At 51.8% G+C, this 23,205-nt stretch overlaps 1 protein-coding gene across 1 annotated transcript in view; it reads left to right on the forward strand.

Moving 5' to 3' along the window:
• The first annotated feature begins 742 nt into the window (after positions 1-742).
• KCND1 (potassium voltage-gated channel subfamily D member 1) overlaps positions 743-23,205 on the forward strand; it is a 65,210-nt gene continuing 42,747 nt past the window's right edge. The window contains exon 1 of the mRNA XM_075578298.1: positions 743-2,561. Coding sequence (XP_075434413.1) covers positions 1,447-2,561 — 1,115 coding nt within the window. The 5' untranslated portion in view covers positions 743-1,446. The remainder of the gene's footprint in view (positions 2,562-23,205) is intronic.

Below are 23,205 nucleotides of genomic sequence, written 5' to 3' on the forward strand. Positions count from 1 at the left end.
GGGGGGGGGTACGTGTCCCTGATGCCTGTGTATTAGGAGTGGGAGAGATGTACGTGTCCCTGATGCCTGTGTATTAGGAGGGGGTGACAGGTACGTGTCCCTGATGCCTGTGTATTAGGAGTGGGAGAGATGTACGTGTCCCTGATGCCTGTGTATTAGGAGGGGGTGAGAGGTACGTGTCTCTGATGCCTGTGTATTAGGAGTGGGAGAGATGTACGTGTCCCTGATGCCTGTGTATTAGGAGGGGGTGACAGGTACGTGTCCCTGATGCCTGTGTATTAGGAGGGGGTGACAGGTACGTGTCCCTGATGCCTGTGTATTAGGAGGGGGGGGGGTACGTGTCCCTGATGCCTGTGTATGAGGAGGGGGCTAGAGGTACGTGTCCCTGATACCTGTGTATTAGGAGGGGGTGTCAGGTACGTGTCCCTGATGCCTGTGTATTAGGAGGGGGAGAGAGGTACGTGTCCCTGATGCCTGTGTATTAGGAGGGGTGACAGGTACGTGTCCCTGATACCTGTGTATTAGGAGGGGGAGAGAGGTACGTGTCCCTGATGCCTGTGTATTAGGAGGGGGAGAGAGGTACGTGTCCCTGATGCCTGTGTATTAGGAGGGGTGACAGGTACGTGTCCCTGATGCCTGTGCATTAGGAGGGGGTGTGAGGTACCTGATGCATGGATGGGGTAACACGGGGAGCGTATTTCTATGCTATGTAATACTGATCCCCCCTCTCTGTTGCAGACGCCCCATCATTGGATCTGACACGGAGAGATAACCCATCGCGGGATCTTTATCTGAGCGTATCGAGACCGCGGGTCCATGTGATGGAGAAAGAGAGCGCAGCACGCTGTACCAATGAGAGACACGCACCGCGGTGAAGAGAAGAGCAGGGGGTGATGGGGAAGAGAGAAGGCGAGAGCTGAGAGGGAACATATAGACATGCACGTATGGATTTCTCCGGTCCGGGCGCACTTCAGGTCCAGCAGCGTTAGGGGAAGAGCTCTGCGTACGCAGCATCTCAGGAGAAATACCCGCGTACTAATGTGCCAGGGGAGGGGATGCACCGCAGCCTGGATGTCCAGCCAATATCGGAGCGGCAGTGACGGTCGGCAGCTCTAACCAGCGAGAAAAGGGTTACCAGCCACGGAGCAGCAAACACTGCACGGGGTGGACACTGGTCAGGGATCCCACACAGGCGCCACTGGTCCCAGGAACCCCACACAGGATTAGTAAGCAGAGTATCGCCCCTGAGTAAATATGGCGATGTGCTGCAAACTCTGACCGGCCTCCCCGGGGATCCCTATCTCTGTTACCCTTCGCTGACATCTGGGACTTGTTTTGGGTTCCTGGAGACTTGCCACCTCTCCCTGTGGCCTGTTCAGGTGTTCATGGTCAAGTTCCAGCATCAAACTTTGGACTTGCGGCTACTGAAGACTTAGCCAATCAATCATGGCAGCCGGAGTGGCAACCTGGCTCCCGTTTGCTCGGGCAGCAGCGGTGGGATGGCTACCTCTTGCCAAGAGATCAATGCCAAAACCTCCCAGCGACAAGAGGAAGAGAAACGATGAGATCCTGGTGGTGAACGTGAGCGGCAGGAAGTTCCAGACCTGGAAAAACACTCTAGACCGGTATCCGGACACTCTGCTCGGTAGCACCGAGAAGGACTTCTTCTTCAACCAGGAGACGCAGGAGTATTTCTTTGACAGGGATCCCGAAATGTTCAGGCACATCCTCAACTTCTACCGCACGGGCAAACTGCACTACCCCCGGCACGAGTGCATCCAGGCCTACGACGAAGAGCTGTCCTTCTATGGCATCGTCCCAGAGATCATTGGAGACTGCTGCCTGGAGGAATACCGTGACCGCAAGAAGGAGAACCTCGAGAGACTGGCGGAGGACACCGAGGCTGAGACAGCCAACGAAGCCCCTCTACCCCCCAATAGCACTTTCCGCCAGCGACTCTGGAGGGCCTTCGAGAACCCGCACACCAGCACCATGGCGCTTGTCTTCTACTATGTCACTGGCTTCTTCATCGCTGTGTCCGTCATTGCCAATGTGGTGGAGACGGTGCCCTGCCGCCCGCCGGCCGGGCGCCTCAAGGAGCTTCCATGTGGGGAGAAGTACTGGCTCTCCTTCTTCTGCATGGACACGGCCTGCGTCCTCATCTTCACCTTCGAGTACCTCATGCGCCTGTTTGCGGCGCCGTGCCGCTGCAAGTTCATGCGCAGCGTCATGAGTATCATCGACGTGGTGGCTATCATGCCTTATTACATCGGCCTAGTGATGCCGGAGAACGAGGACGTGAGTGGCGCCTTCGTCACGCTGCGCGTCTTCCGCGTCTTCCGGATCTTCAAGTTCTCCCGGCACTCGCAGGGGCTGCGGATCCTCGGGTACACGCTGAAGAGCTGCGCCTCGGAGCTCGGCTTCCTGCTCTTCTCCCTCACCATGGCCATCATCATCTTCGCCACCGTCATGTTCTACGCAGAGAAAGGTACCGGCAAGACCAAGTTCACCAGCATCCCGGCCTCCTTCTGGTACACTATAGTCACCATGACAACGCTGGGGTGAGTCATGGGTACCCTGATGGGGGGTTTGGTTCCCCTGTGTCTGCCCCTATTACCGAACCTCCTCCCACTGTAAGTTTGTTTAATGCATCCACTACTCTTTTACCCGTGGCAATGTCTGGTTCCTGGGGGGATAACCCCCCCCCCCATGTGTTCCAGGACCCCGGTATGTGAGTGGGGTTTTCTTGCACCATCCTTGCCCTAAGAAGACCCTCACCCACTGCAGGCTTCCCCAGGGAGGGTCCCAGAGCAGCTGTAGGTGGGCGTGTATAGTGCAGACGTTCACCGGGACAGCGCACAGATTTCTCCGCGCCCCGCGGTGTGAGCAGCAGGAGATAGCCCACACACCACCAGTCCCCGTATATATAGCCCACACACCACAGGTCCCGTATATATATCCCACACACCACAGGTCCCGTATATATATCCCACACACCACCAGTCCCCGTATATATAGCCCACACACCACAGGTCCCGTATATATATCCCACACACCACAGGTCCCGTATATATATCCCACACACCACCAGTCCCCGTATATATAGCCCACACACCACAAGTCCCCGTATATATAGCCCACACACCACAAGTCCCTGTATATATAGCCCACACACCACAAGTCCCCGTATATATAGCCCACACACCACAAGTCCCTGTATATATAGCCCACACACCACAAGTCCTGTATATACAGCCCACACACCACAAGTCCCGTATATACAGCCCACACACCACAAGTCCCCGTATATACAGTCCACACACCACACACCACAAGTCCCGTATATACAGCCCACACACCACAAGTCCCCGTATATATAGCCCACACACCACAAGTCCCGTATATACAGCCCACATACCACAAGTCCCGTATATATAGCCCACACACAAGTCCCGTATGTATAGCCCACACACCACAAGTCCTGTATATACAGCCCACACACCACAAGTCCCCGTATATACAGCCCACACACCACCAGTCCCGTATATATAGCCCACACAACACAAGTCCCGTATATATAGCCCACACACCACAGGTCCCGTATATATAGCCCACACACCACAGGTCCCGTATATATAGCCCACACACCACAGGTCCCGTATATATAGCCCACACACCACCAGTCCCGTATATATATAGCCCACACACCACCAGTCCCGTATATATAGCCCACACACCACCAGTCCTGTATATATAGCCCACACACCACAAGTCCCGTATATATAGCCCACACACCACAAGTCCCCATATATATATATCCCACACACCACAAGTCCCCGTATATATAGCCCACACACCACAAGTCCCGTATATATATCCCACACACCACAAGTCCCCGTATATATATAGCCCACACACCACCAGTCCCCGTATATATAGCCCACACACCACAAGTCCTGTATATACAGCCCACACACCACAAGTCCCGTATATACAGCCCACACACCACAAGTTCCCGTATATACAGGCCACACACCACAAGTCCCGTATATACAGCCCACACACCACAAGTCCCCGTATATATAGCCCACACACCACAAGTCCCGTATATACAGCCCACACACCACAAGTCCCCATATATATAGCCCACACACCACATGTCCCGTATATACAGCCCACACACCACAAGTCCCATATATATAGCCCACACACAAGTCCCGTATGTATAGCCCACACACCACAAGTCCTGTATATACAGCCCACACACCACAAGTCCCCGTATATATAGCCCACAAACCACAAGTCCCGTATATACAGCCCACACACCACAAGTCCCCGTATATATAGCCCACACACCACAAGTCCCGTATATATAGCCCACACACCACCAGTCCTGTATATATAGCCCACACACCACAAGTCCCGTATATATAGCCCACACACCACAAGTCCCCGTATATATAGCCCACACACCACAAGTCCCCGTATATATAGCCCACACACCACAAGTCCCCATATATATATATAGCCCACACACCACCAGTCCCCGTATATATAGCCCACACACCACAAGTCCCCGTATATATAGCCCACACACCACAAGTCCCCGTATATTTAGCCCACACACCACAAGTCCCCGTATATATAGCCCACACACCACAAGTCCCCGTATATATATATCCCACACACCACAGGTCCCGTATATATAGCCCACACACCACAAGTCCCGTGTATAATGCCCACACACCACCAGTCCCCGTATATATATCCCACACACCACCAGTCCCGTATATATAGCCCACACACCACCAGTCCCCGTATATATAGCCCACACACCACCAGTCCCGTATATATAGCCCACAAACCACAAGTCCCCATATATATAGCCCACACACGCCCAGTCCGGTATATATAGCCCACACACCACCAGTCCCCGTATATATAGCCCACACACCACAAGTCCCCGTATATATATCCCACACACCACCAGTCCCCATATATATATATCCCACACACCACCAGTCCCCGTATATATAGCCCACACACCACCAGTCCCCGTATATATAGCCCACACACCACAAGTCCCGTATATATAGCCCACACACCACCAGACCCCGTATATATAGCCCACACACCACAAGTCCCGTATATATAGCCCACACACCACAAGTCCCCGTATATATAGCCCACACACCACCAGTCCGGTATATATATCCCACACACCACAAGTCCCCGTATATATAGCCCACACACCACCAGTCCAGTATATATAGCCCACACACCACAAGTCCCCGTATATATAGCCCACACACCACAAGTCCCGTATATATAGCCCACACACCACAAGTCCCGTATATATAGCCCACACACCACAAGTCCCCGTATATATAGCCCACACACCACCAGTCCCCGTATATATAGCCCACACACCACCAGTCCGGTATATATATATCCCACACACCACAAGTCCCCATAGATATAGCCCACACACCACCAGTCCGGTATATATAGCCCACACACCACAAGTCCCGTATATATAGCCCACACACCACCAGTCCGGTATATATATATCCCACACACCACAAGTCCCCATATATATAGCCCACACACCACCAGTCCGGTATATATAGCCCACACACCACAAGTCCCGTATATATAGCCCACACACCACAAGTCCCGTATATATAGCCCACACACCACCAGTCCGGTATATATATCCCACACACCACAAGTCCCCGTATATATAGCCCACACACCACCAGTCCGGTATATATAGCCCACACACCACCAGTCCCCATATATATAGCCCACACACCACCAGTCCGGTATATAGAGCCCACACACCACAAGTCCCGTATATATAGCCCACACACCACCAGTCCCGTATATATATCCCACACACCACAAGTCCCCGTATATATAGCCCACACACCACCAGTCCCCGTATATATATCCCACACACCACCAGTCCCGTATATATAGCCCACACACCACCAGTCCCGTATATATAGCCCACACACCACCAGTCCCGTATATATATCCCACACACCACCAGTCCCTGTATATATAGCCCACACACCACCAGTCCCGTATATATAGCCCACACACCACAAGTCCCGTATATACAGCCCACACACCACATGTCCCCATATATATAGCCCACACACCACCAGTCCCCGTATATATAGCCCACACACCACCAGTCCCCGTATATATAGCCCACACACCACAAGTCCCGTATATATAGCCCACACACCACAAGTCCTGTATATATAGCCCACACACCACAAGTCCCCGTATATATAGCCCACACACCACCAGTCCCCGTATATATATCCCACACACCACAAGTCCCCATATATATAGCCCACACACCACCAGTCCGGTATATATAGCCCACACACCACAAGTCCCCGTATATATAGCCCACACACCACCAGTCCCCGTATATATATCCCACACACCACCAGTCCCCGTATATAGAGCCCACACACCACCAGTCCCGTATATATATAGCCCACACACCACAAGTCTCGTATATATAGCCCACACACCACAAGTCCCCGTATATATAGCCCACACACCACAAGTCCCGTATATATATCCCACACACCACCAGTCCCGTATATATAGCCAACACACCACAAGTCCCGTATATATAGCCGACACACCACCAGTCCCATATATATAGCCCACACACCACAAGTCCCCGTATATATATCCCACACACCACAAGTCCCCGTATATATAGACCACACACCACAAGTCCCGTATATATATATATATATATAGCCCACACACCACAAGTCCCCGTATATATAGCCCACACACCACCAGTCCTGTATATATAGCCCACACACCACAAGTCCCCGTATATATATCCCACACACCACAAGTCCCCGTATATATAGACCACACACCACAAGTCCCGTATATATATATATATATAGCCCACACACCACCAGTCCCCGTATATATAGCCCACACACCACAAGTCCCCATATATATAGCCCACACACCACAAGTCCCGTATATATAGCCCACACACAAGTCCCGTATATATAGCCCACACACCACAAGTCCCGTATATATATACCACACACCACCAGTCCTGTATATATAGCCCAGACACCACAAGTCCCGTATATATAGCCCACACACCCCAAGTCCCATATATATATAGCCCACACACCACAAGTCCCGTATATATAGCCCACACACCACAAGTCCCCAAATATATATCCCACACACCACCAGTTCCGTATATATAGCCCACACACCACAAGTCCCGTATATATAGCCCACACACCACAAGTCCCGTATATATAGCCCACACACCACAAGTCCTCGTATATATATCCCACACACCACAAGTCCCCGTATATATAGCCCACACACCACCAGTCCCGTATATATATCCCACACACAAGTCCCCGTATATATAGCCCACACACCACCAGTCCCGTATATATAGCCCACACACCACCAGTCCCGTATATATAGCCCACACACCACCAGTCCCGTATATATATCCCACACACAAGTCCCCGTATATATAGCCCACACACCACCAGTTCCGTATATATCCCACACACCACAAGTCCCCGTATATATAGCCCACACACCACCAGTCCGGTATATATAGCCCACACACAACACGCTTGTTATACAGGTCTCGCCGCTCTTGTGCGACAGGGTGTGTGATCACACGCGTGTTATACAGGGCTCGCCGTTCTCGTGTGACAGGGTGTGTGATTACACGCGTGTTATACAGGGCTCGCCGCTCTCGTGTGACAGGGTGTGTGATTACATGCGTGTTATACAGGGCTCGCCGCTCTCGTGTGACAGGGTGTGTGATTACACGCGTGTTATACAGGGCTCGCCGCTCTCGTGTGACAGGGTGTGTGATTACACGCGTGTTATACAGGGCTCGCCGCTCTCGTTGGACAGGGTGTGTAATTACACGCGTGTTATACAGGGCTCGCCGCTCTCGTGTGACAGGGTGTGTGATTACACGCGTGTTATACAGGGCTCGCTGCTCTCGTGTGACAGGGTGTGTGATTACACGCGTGTTATACAGGGCTCGCCGCTCTCGTGTGACAGGGTGTGTGATTACACGCGTGTTATACAGGGCTCGCCGCTCTCGTGTGACAGGGTGTGTGATTACACGCGTGTTATACAGGGCTCGCCGCTCTCGTGTGACAGGGTGTGTGATTACACGCGTGTTATACAGGGCTCGCCGCTCTCGTGTGACAGGGTGTGTGATTACACGCGTGTTATACAGGGCTCGCCGCTCTCGTTGGACAGGGTGTGTGATTACACGCGTGTTATACAGGGCTCGCCGCTCTCGTGTGACAGGGTGTGTGATTACACGCGTGTTATACAGTGCTCGCCGCTCTCGTGCGACAGGGTGTGTGATTACACGCGTGTTATACAGGGCTCGCCGCTCTCGTGCGACAGGGTGTGTGATTACACGCGTGTTATACAGGGCTCGCCGCTCTCGTGCGACAGGGTGTGTGATTACACGCGTGTTATACAGGGCTCGCCGCTCTCGTGTGACAGGGTGTGTGATCACACGCGTGTTATACAGGGCTCACCGTTCTCGTGTGACAGGGTGTGTGATTACACGCGTGTTATACAGGGCTCGCCGCTCTTGTGTGACAGGGTGTGTGATTACACGCGTGTTATACAGGGCTCGCCGCTCTCGTGCGACAGGGTGTGTGATTACACGCGTGTTATACAGGGCTCGCCGCTCTCGTGCGACAGGGTGTGTGATTACACGCGTGTTATACAGGGCTCGCCGCTCTCGTGTGACAGGGTGTTTGATTACACGCGTGTTATACAGGGCTCGCCGCTCTCGTGGGACAGGATGTGTGATCACACGCGTGTTATACAGGGCTCTCCGCTCTCGTGTGACAGGGTGTTTGATTACACGCGTGTTATACAGGGCTCGCCGCTCTCGTGGGACAGGGTGTGTGATCACACGCGTGTTATACAGGGCTCGCCGCTCTCGTGTGACAGGGTGTGTGATTACACGCGTGTTATACAGGGCTCACCGCTCTCGTGTGACAGGGTGTGTGATTACACACGTGTTATACAGGGCTCGCTTCTGATGCTAAAAATGAGTGTTACTGACGCCACGTCCGTGAGACTCGGAGACGGTTATCCAGCCTGGGCTCAGTGGCAAGGAGTACATCAAGGCCACGTTAGTGACCTGCTGCCACGTTAGTGACCCGGAGTACACCACTGCCACGTTAGTGAGTCGCTGCCACATTAGTGACCAGGAGTACATCACGGCCACATTAGTGACTCACTGCCACGTTAGTGACCAGGAGTATATCACGGCCACGTTAGTGACCCACTGCCACTTTAGGGACCCGCTGCCACATTAGTGACCCAGAGTACATCACTGCCACGTTAGTTCCTCACTGCCACATTAGTGACCCAGAGTACATCACTGCCACGTTAGTTCCTCACTGCCACATTAGTGACCAGGAGTACATCACTGCCACATTAGTGACCCGCTGCCACATTAGTGACTCACAGCCACATTAGTGACCAGGAGTACATCACAGCCACGATAGTGACCCGCTGCCACGTGTATCTGTATAAGGTGCATGTGTTTTTGTGGGAAGGCGATGGTAGAAGGGAGTTTGGGGCAGAAAGGAAAAGGATGCTAAGTACACAGAACGAGAGGGGCAATCACCCCGGGGTAATAATGCTATAAAGAGTTTAATATCTTCTGAGGATCCGTCAGTCAGAGCCCTGTACCACGGACCCTTCCCCTGCTAACAGCGCCAATTCCCAGCACGTGCTGTATAGGAGCCGTGGCTGCGCTGTATAAGTGTCCTGTGGACGTGCTGTATATGAGTGCAGTAGACATTCTGTATGTGTCCTGCATCCGTGGTGTATGTGTCTTGCGGCTGTGCTGTATATGAGCCCTGTGGACGAGCTGTATATGGGTTTTCTGGAAGTGCGGTATATAGGTACTTTGGATGAGCTGTATATGATTCCTGTGGACGTGGTGTATATGTGTTCGGTGGACATGCTGTATATGAGCCCATTAGATGTGCTGTATAGGAATCCTGCATCTGTGGTGTATATGTGTCCTGTGGACGCGCTGTATATGAGTCCTGTGTCCATGGTGTATATGTGTCCTGTGGCCGTGCTATATAGGAGTCCTGCATCTGTGGTGTATATATGTGTGCTGTGAACGCGCTATATATAAGTCCTGCGTCCATGGTGTATATGAGCCCTGCAGACATACTGTATATGGTCCCTATGGCAGTGTTGTATGAGCCCTATTTATGTGCTTTATATGAGCCCTATGCTGTATATAGGTCCTGTGTATGAGTCCTTTAAATGTGTTGTATATATGAGCCCTGTGGCCGTGATGTATATGGGACCTGTGGCCGTGATGTATATGGGACCTGTGACCGTGATGTATATGGGACCTGTGGCCGTGATGTATATGGATCCTGTCAATGTTACATAGTTACTCATGTTACATAGTTACATAGTTCCCTAGTAGATGAGGTTGAAAAAAGACGTACGTCCATCAAGTTCAACCTATGCTAAATTAAGACAACAGATATTTTATCCTATATCTATATCTATACTTACTTATTGATCCAGAGGAAGGCAAACAAAAAACCCCAGAGTCACATCATCCAATGATATCTCATAAGGGGAAAAATGAATTCCTTCCTGACTCCAAGAATTGGCAATCAGATTAATCCCTGGATCAACATCCTTCTCATGTATACTTATTTGGTATATCCCTGTATACCTTTCCCATCTAAAAAGATGTCCAACCTTTTTTGAACAAATCTATTGTATCTGCCATCACAGTCTCCATGGGTAATGAATCCCACATTGTAACTGCCCTTACTGTACAGATCCCTTTCCTTTGTTGCTGGTGAAATCTCCTTTCCTCCAACCTTAAGGGATGGCCCCGAGTCCTTTGTACTGCACGTGGGATGAATTGTTCTTTTGAAAGCTCCTTGTATTGTCCCTGAATATATTTGTATATAGTTATCATATCCCCTCTTAGACACCTCTTTGCTAATGTAAATAAGTATAATTTAGCCTCTCCTCATAAGTTAGATTGTCCTTCCCCTTTATTAATTTGGTGGCTCTTCTCTGCACTCTCTCTAGTTCCATAATGTCTTTTCTTAGGATTGGTGCCCAAAATTGTACTCCATATTCAAGGTGTGGTTTTACTAATGCTTTGTAAAGGGGCATAATTATGTTTACTTCCCTCCCATCCATTGCACGTTTGATGCAAGATAAGATCTTGTTTGCCTTTGCAGCTACTGCATGACATTGGGCACTATTGCTAAGCCTGCTGTCTACAAGCACTCCTAAATCCTTCTCCATCCAGGATTCCCCCAATATATCTCCATTTAATTTGTAAGTCGCCTGTTTATTCTTGTTTCCCAAATGCATAACCTTACATTTATCTGTATTAAACCTCATCTGCCATTTACCTGCCCACGTTTCCAGTCTCTCCAAGTCCTTCTGGAGAGAAATTACATCCTGTTCTGATTCTACTACCTTACACAATTTAGTATCATCAGCAAAGATGGAGACTTTGCTCTCGATCCCAACTTCAAGGTCATTAATAAACATGTTAAAAAGCAGGGGTCCCAGTACCGATCCTTGAGGTACTCCACTCACAACTTAAGCCCAACCTGAAAAAGTTCAATTTATGACAACCCTCTGTTGTCTGTCCTTTAACCAGTTTTCAATCCAGGTGTAAATATTATTACTGAGTCCAATTTTCTTTATTTTGTACACCAACCTATTATGTGAAACCGTATCAAAAGCCTTTGCAAAATCTAAGTAGACCACATCAACTGCATTACCCTGGTCTAAATTCCTACTTACCTCCTCAAAGAAACAAATAAGGTTAGTTTGGCAAATCTATCCTTCATAAATCCATGCTGACTATTACTAATAATTTTGTTTTCCATTAGGTATTCCTGAATATTATCCCGTAGTAAACCTTCAAGTAGTTTCCCTACTATTGATGTCAGGCTTATAGGTCTGTAATTTCCCGGTTGTGATCTAGCTCCCTTTTTAAATATAGGCACCACATCTGCTTTACGCCAATCTTGTGGTACTGAGCCTGTGGAAATGGAGTCCTTGAATATTAAATATAATGGTTTGGCTATTACTGAGCTTAACTCCTCGAGCACTGATGGATGTATGTCATCGGGGCCAGGTGCCTTATTTACTTTAATTTTTTCAAGTCGCTTATGAACTTCTTCCTCAGTTAACCAATTGTTCATTAATATGGAGGTTGTGGCTTCCTCCTGCGGCACTACTATTGAATTTGATTCTTCCCTGGTAAACACAGAGGCAAAGAATTTGTTTAATAGCTCAGCTTTTTCCTTATCTCCAATAATCTGCCTACCCATCTCACACTGAAAGGGTCCTATATTTTCTTTCCTCATTTTTTTGTTATTAAGGTACTTAAAGAACTTTTTTAGGGTTGACCTTACTTTCTATTGCAATCCTTTTTTCATTATCCATTTTTGCTAATTTGATTGCCCTTTTGCAATTTTTGTTATATTCCTTATAATTCTGATACGATGTCTCTGTCCCTTCTGACTAAAAGAATCTAAACGCCTTCCTCTTCTTGTCCATTTCCTCCCTACCTGTTTATTATCTACATTGGTTTTGACTTACACCTTTTATACTTATTACACTAATAAGTGTGCTTTTCTAACAATGTTTTAAAGACTTATCTTCTACATTTTCCCTGCAAAAGCATCATCCCAATGTATTACTTGTAGATTAGACCTTAGTTTATTAAAATCTGACTTTCTAAAGTTTAAAGTCTTTGTTGAACCCAAGTAATCTGTTTTTTGGTAATGTATTTCACATGAGACCATGTTATGATCACTGTTACTTAAATGTTCCAGGACTTGAATATTTGGTATTACTTCTACATTGTTTGATATGACCAAATCCAGTACTGCCCCTCTCCTGGTTGGTTCCTCAATAATTTGGGTCATATAATTGTCTTTAAGCACCCCCAAAAACCTGTTTCCTTTTGTTGTAATGCTAATCTCATTGCCCCAGTCTATGTCTGGATAATTAAAATCCCCCATTATGCAAACATGACCCAGTTTTGATGCCTTCTCCCTTTGCAAAAGTATTTTCGCTTCCTCAATCTCACAGATATTTGGTGGTTTATAGCATATTCCCTACAAATATGTTCTTTATACTTTTATCTCCACTGCTAATTTCTATCCACAAAGTCTCTACATTTTCATCATTCCCTTCATAAACATCTTCCCTTTATTATAGGTTTTAGCTCCGGTTTAACATATAAACACACTCCACCTCCTCTTCTATTTGCTCGATCCTTCTGAAAAAGGGAATAACCCTCTAAATTAACTGCCCAGTCATGAGTTTCATCCCACCATGTTTCAGTAATGCCTATGATATCATACTGCTCCCTTGCAGCTATTAATTGAAGCTCCCCCATTTTATCTGTCAGGCTTCTTGCATTAGCAAGCATGCATTTAAGTTTTTTTTCAGCCTGTACTATTATCTTATCTGCTCCTTCCTTTCTGCGCCCACTTGGTTTAGTCTTTAGAAGTTTTCTAGTATTATCTGTATTTACTATGGGTGTCTCACTGCTTGTCGAACTCGCACTTGCCCCCATTCTACCTCCATACCACCTTGTATCCTCCTCTATTCCATTTAGTTCATTATCTGTTTCATTCCCCTCCCCCCTCCATCCTAGTTTAAAATCTCCTCCAACCTTTTTAACATCCCCCCCCCCCCCTAGCACAGAAGATCCCTCTTCATTGAGGTGCAATCCGTCCCTAGAATATAGATGGCACCTCTCAGAAAAGGAGTCCCAGTGCTCTAAAAACCCAAACCCCTCCTTCCTGCACCACTTTCTTAGCCATGCATTAACCTCCCTGACCTCTGACTGTCTCCCTGCGGTAGTGCATGGCACTGGTAGTATTTCAGAAAATACTACCTTGGAGGTCCTTGCCTTAAGCTTTTGGCCTAGATCCCTGTAATCATTTTTTAGGACCCTCCATCTTTCTCTAACTTTGTCATTGGTGCCAACGTGTACCGAGACCGCCGGGTCAACCCCAACCCCTCCCAACAATATGTCTACCTGATCCGCAATGTGCCGAACCCGAGCACCCGGGAGACAACAAACTGTTCGGTTCATGCGGTCCCGGCAACAGATTGCCCTATCTACCTTTCTAATAATGGAGTCCCCTACCACCACAATCTTTCTTTGTATCTGAGCATCCTGAGTCCCCACTGTGCCGGAGGAACTATTCCCCTGGTTGCTAGAGGAATCAGTCTCCCCCCAGCCTTGCCACTCCTGCCCTGACACCCCCAATATCTTCACTCAACACGGCAAATCTATTGGGATGGGTCAGCTCAGAACTGGCCTGCCTCTTCTTCTTCTTCCCTGTGCTTCCCCTTCTAACTGTTACCCAGCTACCCCTCACTCACAGCACCACCTTCTGCACTACTAGTCCCAGCCAGGGCCTGCTAAGTGAGCAATAAACTCCTTTCAAGATTGTCAATGTCCCACAATATTGCAAATTGCCTCTTTAGATTAACAATCTGAGACTCCAAAGAGACCACCTGCTCACACTTCCCACAGCGGTATGCTGCCTGGAACAGCTGCTCCAAGTGCGCATACGTGTGGCAAGAAGTGCATTGAGTGGCATTCTCAATCCTGCTCATTGTTGTAATATAGAGTATTAAGTGCTAATAATTTACTGTATGTGAATATATACGATACCGGTTTTCACACCTTCCTTGTGCCAACGCCTTCTGGTACTAACGCCACACTTCATCCAAACAGTAATCCAGCCACACAGATCAGGACACACCCATGTGACCTTGATCTATAGGAGTCCTGTGGCTGTACTGTATAGGAGTCCTGTGGCAGTACTTTATAGGAGTCCTGTGGCAGTGCTGTATAGGAGTCCTGTGGCTGTGCTGTATAGGAGTCCTGTGGCTGTGCTGTATAGGAGTCCTGTGGCTGTGCTGTATAGGAGTCCTGTGGCTGTGCTGTATAGGAGCCCTGTGGCAGTACTGTATAGGAGTCCTGTGGCAGTACTGTATAGGAGCCCTGTGGCAGTACTGTATAGGAGTCCTGTGGCAGTACATTATAGGAGTCCTGTGGCTGTACTGTATAGGAGTCCTGTGGCAGTACTGTATAGGAGCCCTGTGGATGTGCTGTATTGGAGCCCTGTGGCTGTACTGTATAGGAGCCCTGTGGCTGTACTGTATAGGAGTCCTGTGGCTGTACTTTATAGGAGTCCTGTGGCTGTACTTTATAGGAGTCCTGTGGCTGTACTTTATAGGAGTCCTGTGGCTGTACTTTATAGGTGTCCTGTGGCCGTATTGTATATGGGCCTGGTGGCTGTACTCTATAGGAGTCTTGTGGCAGTACTGTATAGGAGTCTTGTGGATGTACTTTATAGGTGTCCTGTGGCTGTACTTTATAGGAGTCCTGTGGCCGTACTGTATAGGAGCCCTGGGTCCGTATTATATATGGGCCTGGTTGCTGTATTGTATAGGAGCCCTGTGGCATACTGTCTAGGAGCCTTGTGGCTTTACTCTATAGGAGTCTTGTGGATGTACTGTATATGAGCCCTTTGGCTGTACTGTATAGGAGTCCTGTGGCAGTACTGTATAGGAGCCCTGTGGCCGTACTGTATAGGAGCCCTGTGGCTGTACTTTATAGGTGTCCTGTGGCCGTACTGTATAGGAGTCTTGTGGCAGTACTGTATAGGAGCCCTGTGGCTGTGCTGTATAGGAGCCCTGTGGCTGTACTGTATAGGAGTCCTGTGGCTGTGCTGTATAGGAGCCCTGTGGCCATACTGTCTAGGAGCCCTGTGGCTGTACTCTATAGGAGTCTTGTGGATGTACTGTATAGGAGCCCTTTGGCTGTGCTGTATAGGAGCCCTTTGGCTGTGCTGTATAGGAGCCCTTTGGATGTACTGTATAGAAGCCTTGTGGACGTGCTGAAGATGGGTCCTGTGGCTGTGATGTATAGGGGACTTTTGTACGTGCTGTATATGGGCCCTTACACACTTTGAGTGCAGGTTCCCACTTTCTAGTGTGTATACTGTATTGTGAAGGATATCGGGGTTCCTCGGGTGTAGAGGGAGAGGGGGTTGGCCCGGTATTAAAGGGGTTGCACCCCATATGGCCACCCCCTGACCTCACCAGGGAGGCAAGGGGTTAACTGGACTGCGGTCCAGGAATGTGGTTTACACCTTGTCATGTCATGAAAATGTATGTTCCCCTGTTCCCATGTTTCATTATAATCCTGTATTTTAAAGATGTTTTAAAGTGCATTTCTGTATCTCCAGTTCTGGAGGTCGCAGAGAGTTGATATTTGGCCAATATGTGGAGTCACTGTAGGCCTTAAGAACTGGCAAATTTCGACCCACTGAGCCCACCAGAATGGAACTTATTAATATGTGTAAATATTAAAGTGTATATGTATGGTATTTTGGATCTTCCCTGAAAATGCAGACTCCATCTGCTATGCTAATAGGTCATGAAGGGCAGCCGGCTGATCTAAGCACTATGATCAAAAGTTAACTGCCTGATTGTTTACACTAAGTACTAATCAACAGATCAAGTACTAATCAACAGACTCTGCCACTCTAATTGTTACCTGAGGGTGGAGAATCATCAAACTGGAGTGGTTTGTAAGTGTTATGTCTACACCTACAAACAATGCAGATACTTCCTTTGATAGACTGGTCATCGCCCCTGATTTAATTATGGGGCTTCCCATAGAGTCCCAGTACACATGGGCTAATTAGCTGGGGGGCATGGGTTAATCTGTGTCTCCAAGTTAGGGATTGGATACAGATAATTGTTCACCAATAGTCTGTATTCAATGTTAAGAATAGGGTTACACAGGTATATAAACTGTGTCAACCCTACAGTTTTTATTTCTTCTTCTGATACCATCTTGAATGTCACCGGATTGCTGGAGAATTGCTAGCTGATACTTCTCCATCCCCCAACCCTAAGTAAGTGTTACCTTCTTGTCTGTCAATTGTACTATATTGCTGTGTTCACCTTTTTAAGGAATAAATATATTTTATTATATCTAAGCCTCGTTCAGTTCAACCCAGATATTTGGTGTTCATTATATCTTGTCATAAGCTACCGTGACATCGGGGTTCCCTGCATCAGGACGTGTTTTCCCCTTTTCTTTAACAGGGGTGCTGATTCCTACCACTTTTTCTATATGGGCCCTTCTGTGTTGTATAGGAGCCCTGTGGCAGTGCTGCAGGTGAATCCTGATCACATACTGTATATGGGCCCTTCTGTACTGTATCTGTATCAGGGTGCTGGGCTCTGTCTCTCAGACCTGGTCAGGGTGCTGGGTGCAGGCTGGGCTCCGTCTCTCAGACCTGGTCAGGGTGCTGGGTCAGTGCAGGCTGGGCTCAGTCTCTCAGACCTGGTCAGGGTGCTGGGTCAGTGCAGGCTGGGCTCAGTCTCTCAGACCTGGTCAGGGTGCTGGGTCAGTGCAGGCTGGGCTCCGTCTCTCAGACCTGGTCAGGGTGCTGGGTCAGTGCAGGCTGGGCTCCGTCTCTCAGACCTGGTCAGGGTGCTGGGTCACTGCAGGCTGGGCTCTGTCTCTCAGACCTGGTCAGGGTGCTGGGTCAGTGCAGGCTGGGCTCAGTCTCTCAGACCTGGTCAGGGTGCTGGGTCAGTGCAGGCTGGGCTCAGTCTCTCAGACCTGGTCAGGGTGCTGGGTGGGTGCAGGCTGGGCTCCGTCTCTCAGACCTGGTCAGGGTGCTGGGTCAGTGCAGGCTGGGCTCAGTCTCTCAGACCTGGTCAGGGTGCTGGGTCAGTGCAGGCTGGGCTCAGTCTCTCAGACCTGGTCAGGGTGCTGGGTCAGTGCAGGCTGGGCTCCGTCTCTCAGACCTGGTCAGGGTGCTGGGTCAGTGCAGGCTGGGCTCAGTCTCTCAGACCTGGTCAGGGTGCTGGGCTAAGTCTCTCAGACCTGGTCAGGGTGCTGGGTCAGTGCAGGCTGTGCCCCATCTCTCAGACCTGGTCAGGGTGCTGGGTCAGTGCAGGCTGGGCTCCGTCTCTCAGACCTGGTAAGGGTGCTGGGTCAGTGCAGGCTGGGCTCAGTCTCTCAGACCTGGTCAGGGTGCTGGGCTCAGTCTCTCAGACCTGGTCAGGGTGCTGGGTCAGTGCAGGCTGTGCCCCATCTCTCAGACCTGGTCAGGGTGCTGGGTCAGTGCAGACGGGCTCAGTCTCAGACCTGGTCTGGGTGCTGGGTGCAGGCTGGGCTCCGTCTCTCAGACCTGGTCCGGGTGCTGGGTCAGTGCAGGCTGGGCTCCGTCTCTCAGACCTGGTCAGGGTGCTGGGTCAGTGCAGACGGGCTCAGTCTCTCAGACCTGGTCAGGGTGCTGGGTGGGTGCAGGCCGGGCTTCGTCTCTCAGACCTGGTCAGGGTGCTGGGTCCGCGCAGGCTGGGCTCCGTCTCTCACACCGTGTCAGGGTGCTGGGTCAGTGCAGGCTGGGCTCCGTCTCTCAGACCTGGTCAGTGCAGGCTGGGCTCCGTCTCTCAGACCTGGTCAGGGTGCTGGGTGGGTGCAGGCCGGGCTTCGTCTCTCAGACCTGGTCAGGGTGCTGGGTCCGCGCAGGCTGGGCTCTGTCTCTCAGACCTGGTCAGGGTGCTGGGTCAGTGCAGGCTGGGCTCAGTCTCTCACACCGTGTCAGGGTGCTGGGTCAGTGCAGGCTGGGCTCAGTCTCTCAGACCTGGTCAGGGTGCTGGGTCAGTGCAGGCTGGGCTGTCTCTCACACCGTGTCAGGGTGCTGGGTCCGCGCAGGCTGGGCTCAGTCTCTCACACCGTGTCAGGGTGCTGGGTCAGTGCAGGCTGGGCTCCGTCTCTCACACCGTGTCAGGGTGCTGGGTCAGTCTCTCAGACCTGGTCAGGGTGCTGGGTGGGTGCAGGCTGGGCTCAGTCTCTCACACCGTGTCAGGGTGCTGGGTCAGTGCAGGCTGGGCTCCGTCTCTCAGACCTGGTCAGGGTGCTGGGTCAGTGCAGGCTGGGCTCCGTCTCTCAGACCTGGTCAGGGTGCTGAGTCCGTGCAGGCTGGGCTCAGTCTCTCAGACCTGGTCAGGGTGCTGGGTCAGTGCAGGCTGGGCTCAGTCTCTCACACCGTGTCAGGGTGCTGGGTCCGCGCAGGCTGGGCTCAGTCTCTCACACCGTGTCAGGGTGCTGGGTCAGTGCAGGCTGGGCTCCGTCTCTCACACCGTGTCAGGGTGCTGGGTCAGTCTCTCAGACCTGGTCAGGGTGCTGGGTGGGTGCAGGCTGGGCTCAGTCTCTCACACCGTGTCAGGGTGCTGGGTCAGTGCAGGCTGGGCTCCGTCTCTCAGACCTGGTCAGGGTGCTGGGTCAGTGCAGGCTGGGCTCCGTCTCTCAGACCTGGTCAGGGTGCTGGGTCAGTGCAGGCTGGGCTCAGTCTCTCAGACCTGGTCAGGGTGCTGGGTCAGTGCAGGCTGGGCTCAGTCTCTCAGACCTGGTCAGGGTGCTGGGTGGGTGCAGGCTGGGCTCCGTCTCTCAGACCTGGTCAGGGTGCTGGGTCAGTGCAGGCTGGGCTCAGTCTCTCAGACCTGGTCAGGGTGCTGGGTCAGTGCAGGCTGGGCTCAGTCTCTCAGACCTGGTCAGGGTGCTGGGTCAGTGCAGGCTGGGCTCCGTCTCTCAGACCTGGTCAGGGTGCTGGGTCAGTGCAGGCTGGGCTCAGTCTCAGACCTGGTAAGGGTGCTGGGTCAGTGCAGGCTGGGCTCAGTCTCTCAGACCTGGTCAGGGTGCTGGGTCAGTGCAGGCTGTGCCCCATCTCTCAGACCTGGTCAGGGTGCTGGGTCAGTGCAGACGGGCTCAGTCTCTCAGACCTGGTCAGGGTGCTGGGTGGGTGCAGGCCGGGCTTCGTCTCTCAGACCTGGTCAGGGTGCTGGGTCCGCGCAGGCTGGGCTCCGTCTCTCACACCGTGTCAGGGTGCTGGGTCAGTGCAGGCTGGGCTCCGTCTCTCAGACCTGGTCAGTGCAGGCTGGGCTCCGTCTCTCAGACCTGGTCAGGGTGCTGGGTGGGTGCAGGCCGGGCTTCGTCTCTCAGACCTGGTCAGGGTGCTGGGTCCGTGCAGGCTGGGCTCCGTCTCTCAGACCGGGTCAGGGTGCTGGGCTCAGTCTCTCAGACCTGGTCAGGGTGCTGGGCTCAGTCTCTCAGACCTGGTCAGGGTGCTGGGTCAGTGCAGGCTGTGCTCCGTCTCTCACACCGTGTCAGGGTGCTGGGTCCGCGCAGGCTCGGAGCGTGAATATGCTGATGGAATAATGATGAGCGCCAGGCACTTTTATAGTACAAACACGAGCTTTATTCGCAGCCGTTGGTAATACTCTTCATACAAAACGTACTTCACTTCAGGCATTAACCGCTGGTAAATAATATGGTTAGTCTGTGCTTCATCCCCTGGTAGCTCTCACTCCTAAACCGTGGACGTAGTGTATACGTGCCCCGTGGACGTAGTGTATACGTGCCCCGTGGATGTGGTGTATACGTGCCCTGTGGACGTGGTATGTACGTGGCCGTGGTGTATACGTGGACGTGGTGTATACGTGGGCGTGGTGTATACGTGGACGTGGTGTATACGTGCCCTGTGGACGTGGTGTATACGTGCCCCGTGGACGTGGTGTATACGTGCCCCGTGGGCGTGGTGTATACGTGGGCGTGGTGTATACGTGCCCCGTGGGCGTGGTGTATACGTGCCCCGTGGGCGTGGTGTATACGTGGGCGTGGTGTATACGTGCCCTGTGGACGTGGTGTATACGTGCCCTGTGGGCGTGGTGTATACGTGCCCCGTGGACGTGGTGTATACGTGCCCCGTGGACGTGGTGTATACGTGCCCCGTGGGCGTGGTGTATACGTGCCCCGTGGGCGTGGTGTATACGTGCCCCGTGGACGTGGTGTATACGTGCCCCGTGGACGTGGTGTATACGTGCCCCGTGGACATGGTGTATACGTGCCCCGTGGACGTGGTGTATACGTGCCCCGTGGGCGTGGTGTATACGTGCCCCGTGGACGTGGTGTATACGTGCCCCGTGGGCGTGGTGTATACGTGCCCCGTGGGCGTGGTGTATACGTGCCCCGTGGGCGTGGTGTATACGTGCCCTGTGGACGTGGTGTATACGTGCCCTGTGGACGTGGTGTATACGTGCCCTGTGGACGTGGTGTATACGTGCCCTGTGGACGTGGTGTATACGTGCCCCGTGGGCGTGGTGTATACGTGCCCCGTGGACGTGGTGTATACGTGCCCCGTGGGCGTGGTGTATACGTGCCCCGTGGGCGTGGTGTATACGTGCCCTGTGGACGTGGTGTATACGTGCCCCGTGGGCGTGGTGTATACGTGCCCCGTGGACGTGGTGTATACGTGCCCCGTGGACGTGGTGTATACGTGCCCCGTGGGCGTGGTGTATACGTGCCCCGTGGGCGTGGTGTATACGTGCCCCGTGGACGTGGTGTATACGTGCCCCGTGGACGTGGTGTATACGTGTCCCGTGGGCGTGGTGTATACGTGCCCCGTGGACGTGGTGTATACGTGGGCGTGGTGTATACGTGCCCCGTGGGCGTGGTGTATACGTGCCCCGTGGGCGTGGTGTATACGTGGGCGTGGTGTATACGTGCCCCGTGGGCGTGGTGTATACGTGCCCTGTGGGCGTGGTGTATACGTGGGCGTGGTGTATACGTGGGCGTGGTGTATACGTGCCCCGTGGGCGTGGTGTATACGTGCCCCGTGGCTGTGGACAGGACGTGCGCTGTGTAGATGTTCCCCGGGCCGTGGATTAGGGGGAGTTGTGGTAATGAGATGTATAGGCCGTGAGTCTCGGGCTCCCGCGGCTCCTCATCTGCTGTTACTCTGGGATTTCCTGTATACACCATTCTACCGCGGGGGAAATACAGCAATATCGCTCACCCAGCAGCTTCCATAGAGAGATAGCTGTGCATCGCACAGTGACAGACAGCTGTGCATCGCGCAGTGACAGAGAGCTGTGCATCGCACAGTGACAGATAGCTGTGCATCGCACAGTGACAGATAGCTGTGCATCGCACAGTGACAGATAGCTGTGCATCGCACAGTGACAGATAGCTGTGCATCGCGCAGTGACAGAGAGCTGTGCATCGCACAGTGACAGAGAGCTGTGCATCGCACAGTGACAGATAGCTGTGCATCGCGCAGTGACAGAGAGCTGTGCATCGCGCAGTGACAGAGAGCTGTGCATCGCGCAGTGACAGATAGCTGTGCATCGCGCAGTGACAGATAGCTGTGCATCGCACAGTGACAGATAGCTGTGCATCGCACAGTGACAGATAGCTGTGCATCGCACAGTGACAGATAGCTGTGCATCGCACAGTGACAGATAGCTGTGCATCGCACAGTGACAGATAGCTGTGCATCGCACAGTGACAGATAGCTGTGCATCGCACAGTGACAGAGAGCTGTGCATCGCACAGTGACAGAGAGCTGTGCATCGCACAGTGACAGATAGCTGTGCATCGCACAGTGACAGAGAGCTGTGCATCGCACAGTGACAGAGAGCTGTGCATCGCACAGTGACAGAGAGCTGTGCATCGCACAGTGACAGAGAGCTGTGCATCGCACAGTGACAGAGAGCTGTGCATCGCACAGTGACAGATAGCTGTGCATCGCACAGTGACAGATAGCTGTGCATCGCACAGTGACAGATAGCTGTGCATCGCACAGTGACAGATAGCTGTGCATCGCACAGTGACAGAGAGCTGTGCATCGCGCAGTGACAGATAGCTGTGCATCGCGCAGTGACAGAGAGCTGTGCATCGCGCAGTGACAGAGAGCTGTGCATCGCGCAGTGACAGATAGCTGTGCATCGCGCAGTGACAGATAGCTGTGCATCGCACAGTGACAGATAGCTGTGCATCGCACAGTGACAGAGAGCTGTGCATCGCGCAGTGACAGAGAGCTGTGCATCGCGCAGTGACAGACAGCTGTGCATCGCACAGTGACAGATAGCTGTGCATCGCACAGTGACAGAGAGCTGTGCATCGCACAGTGACAGATAGCTGTGCATCGCGCAGTGACAGACAGCTGTGCATCGCACAGTGACAGATAGCTGTGCATCGCGCAGTGACAGAGAGCT

This window comes from Ascaphus truei, chromosome 21 (assembly GCF_040206685.1).
Source record: "Ascaphus truei isolate aAscTru1 chromosome 21, aAscTru1.hap1, whole genome shotgun sequence".
NCBI lineage: Eukaryota > Metazoa > Chordata > Amphibia > Anura > Ascaphidae > Ascaphus > Ascaphus truei.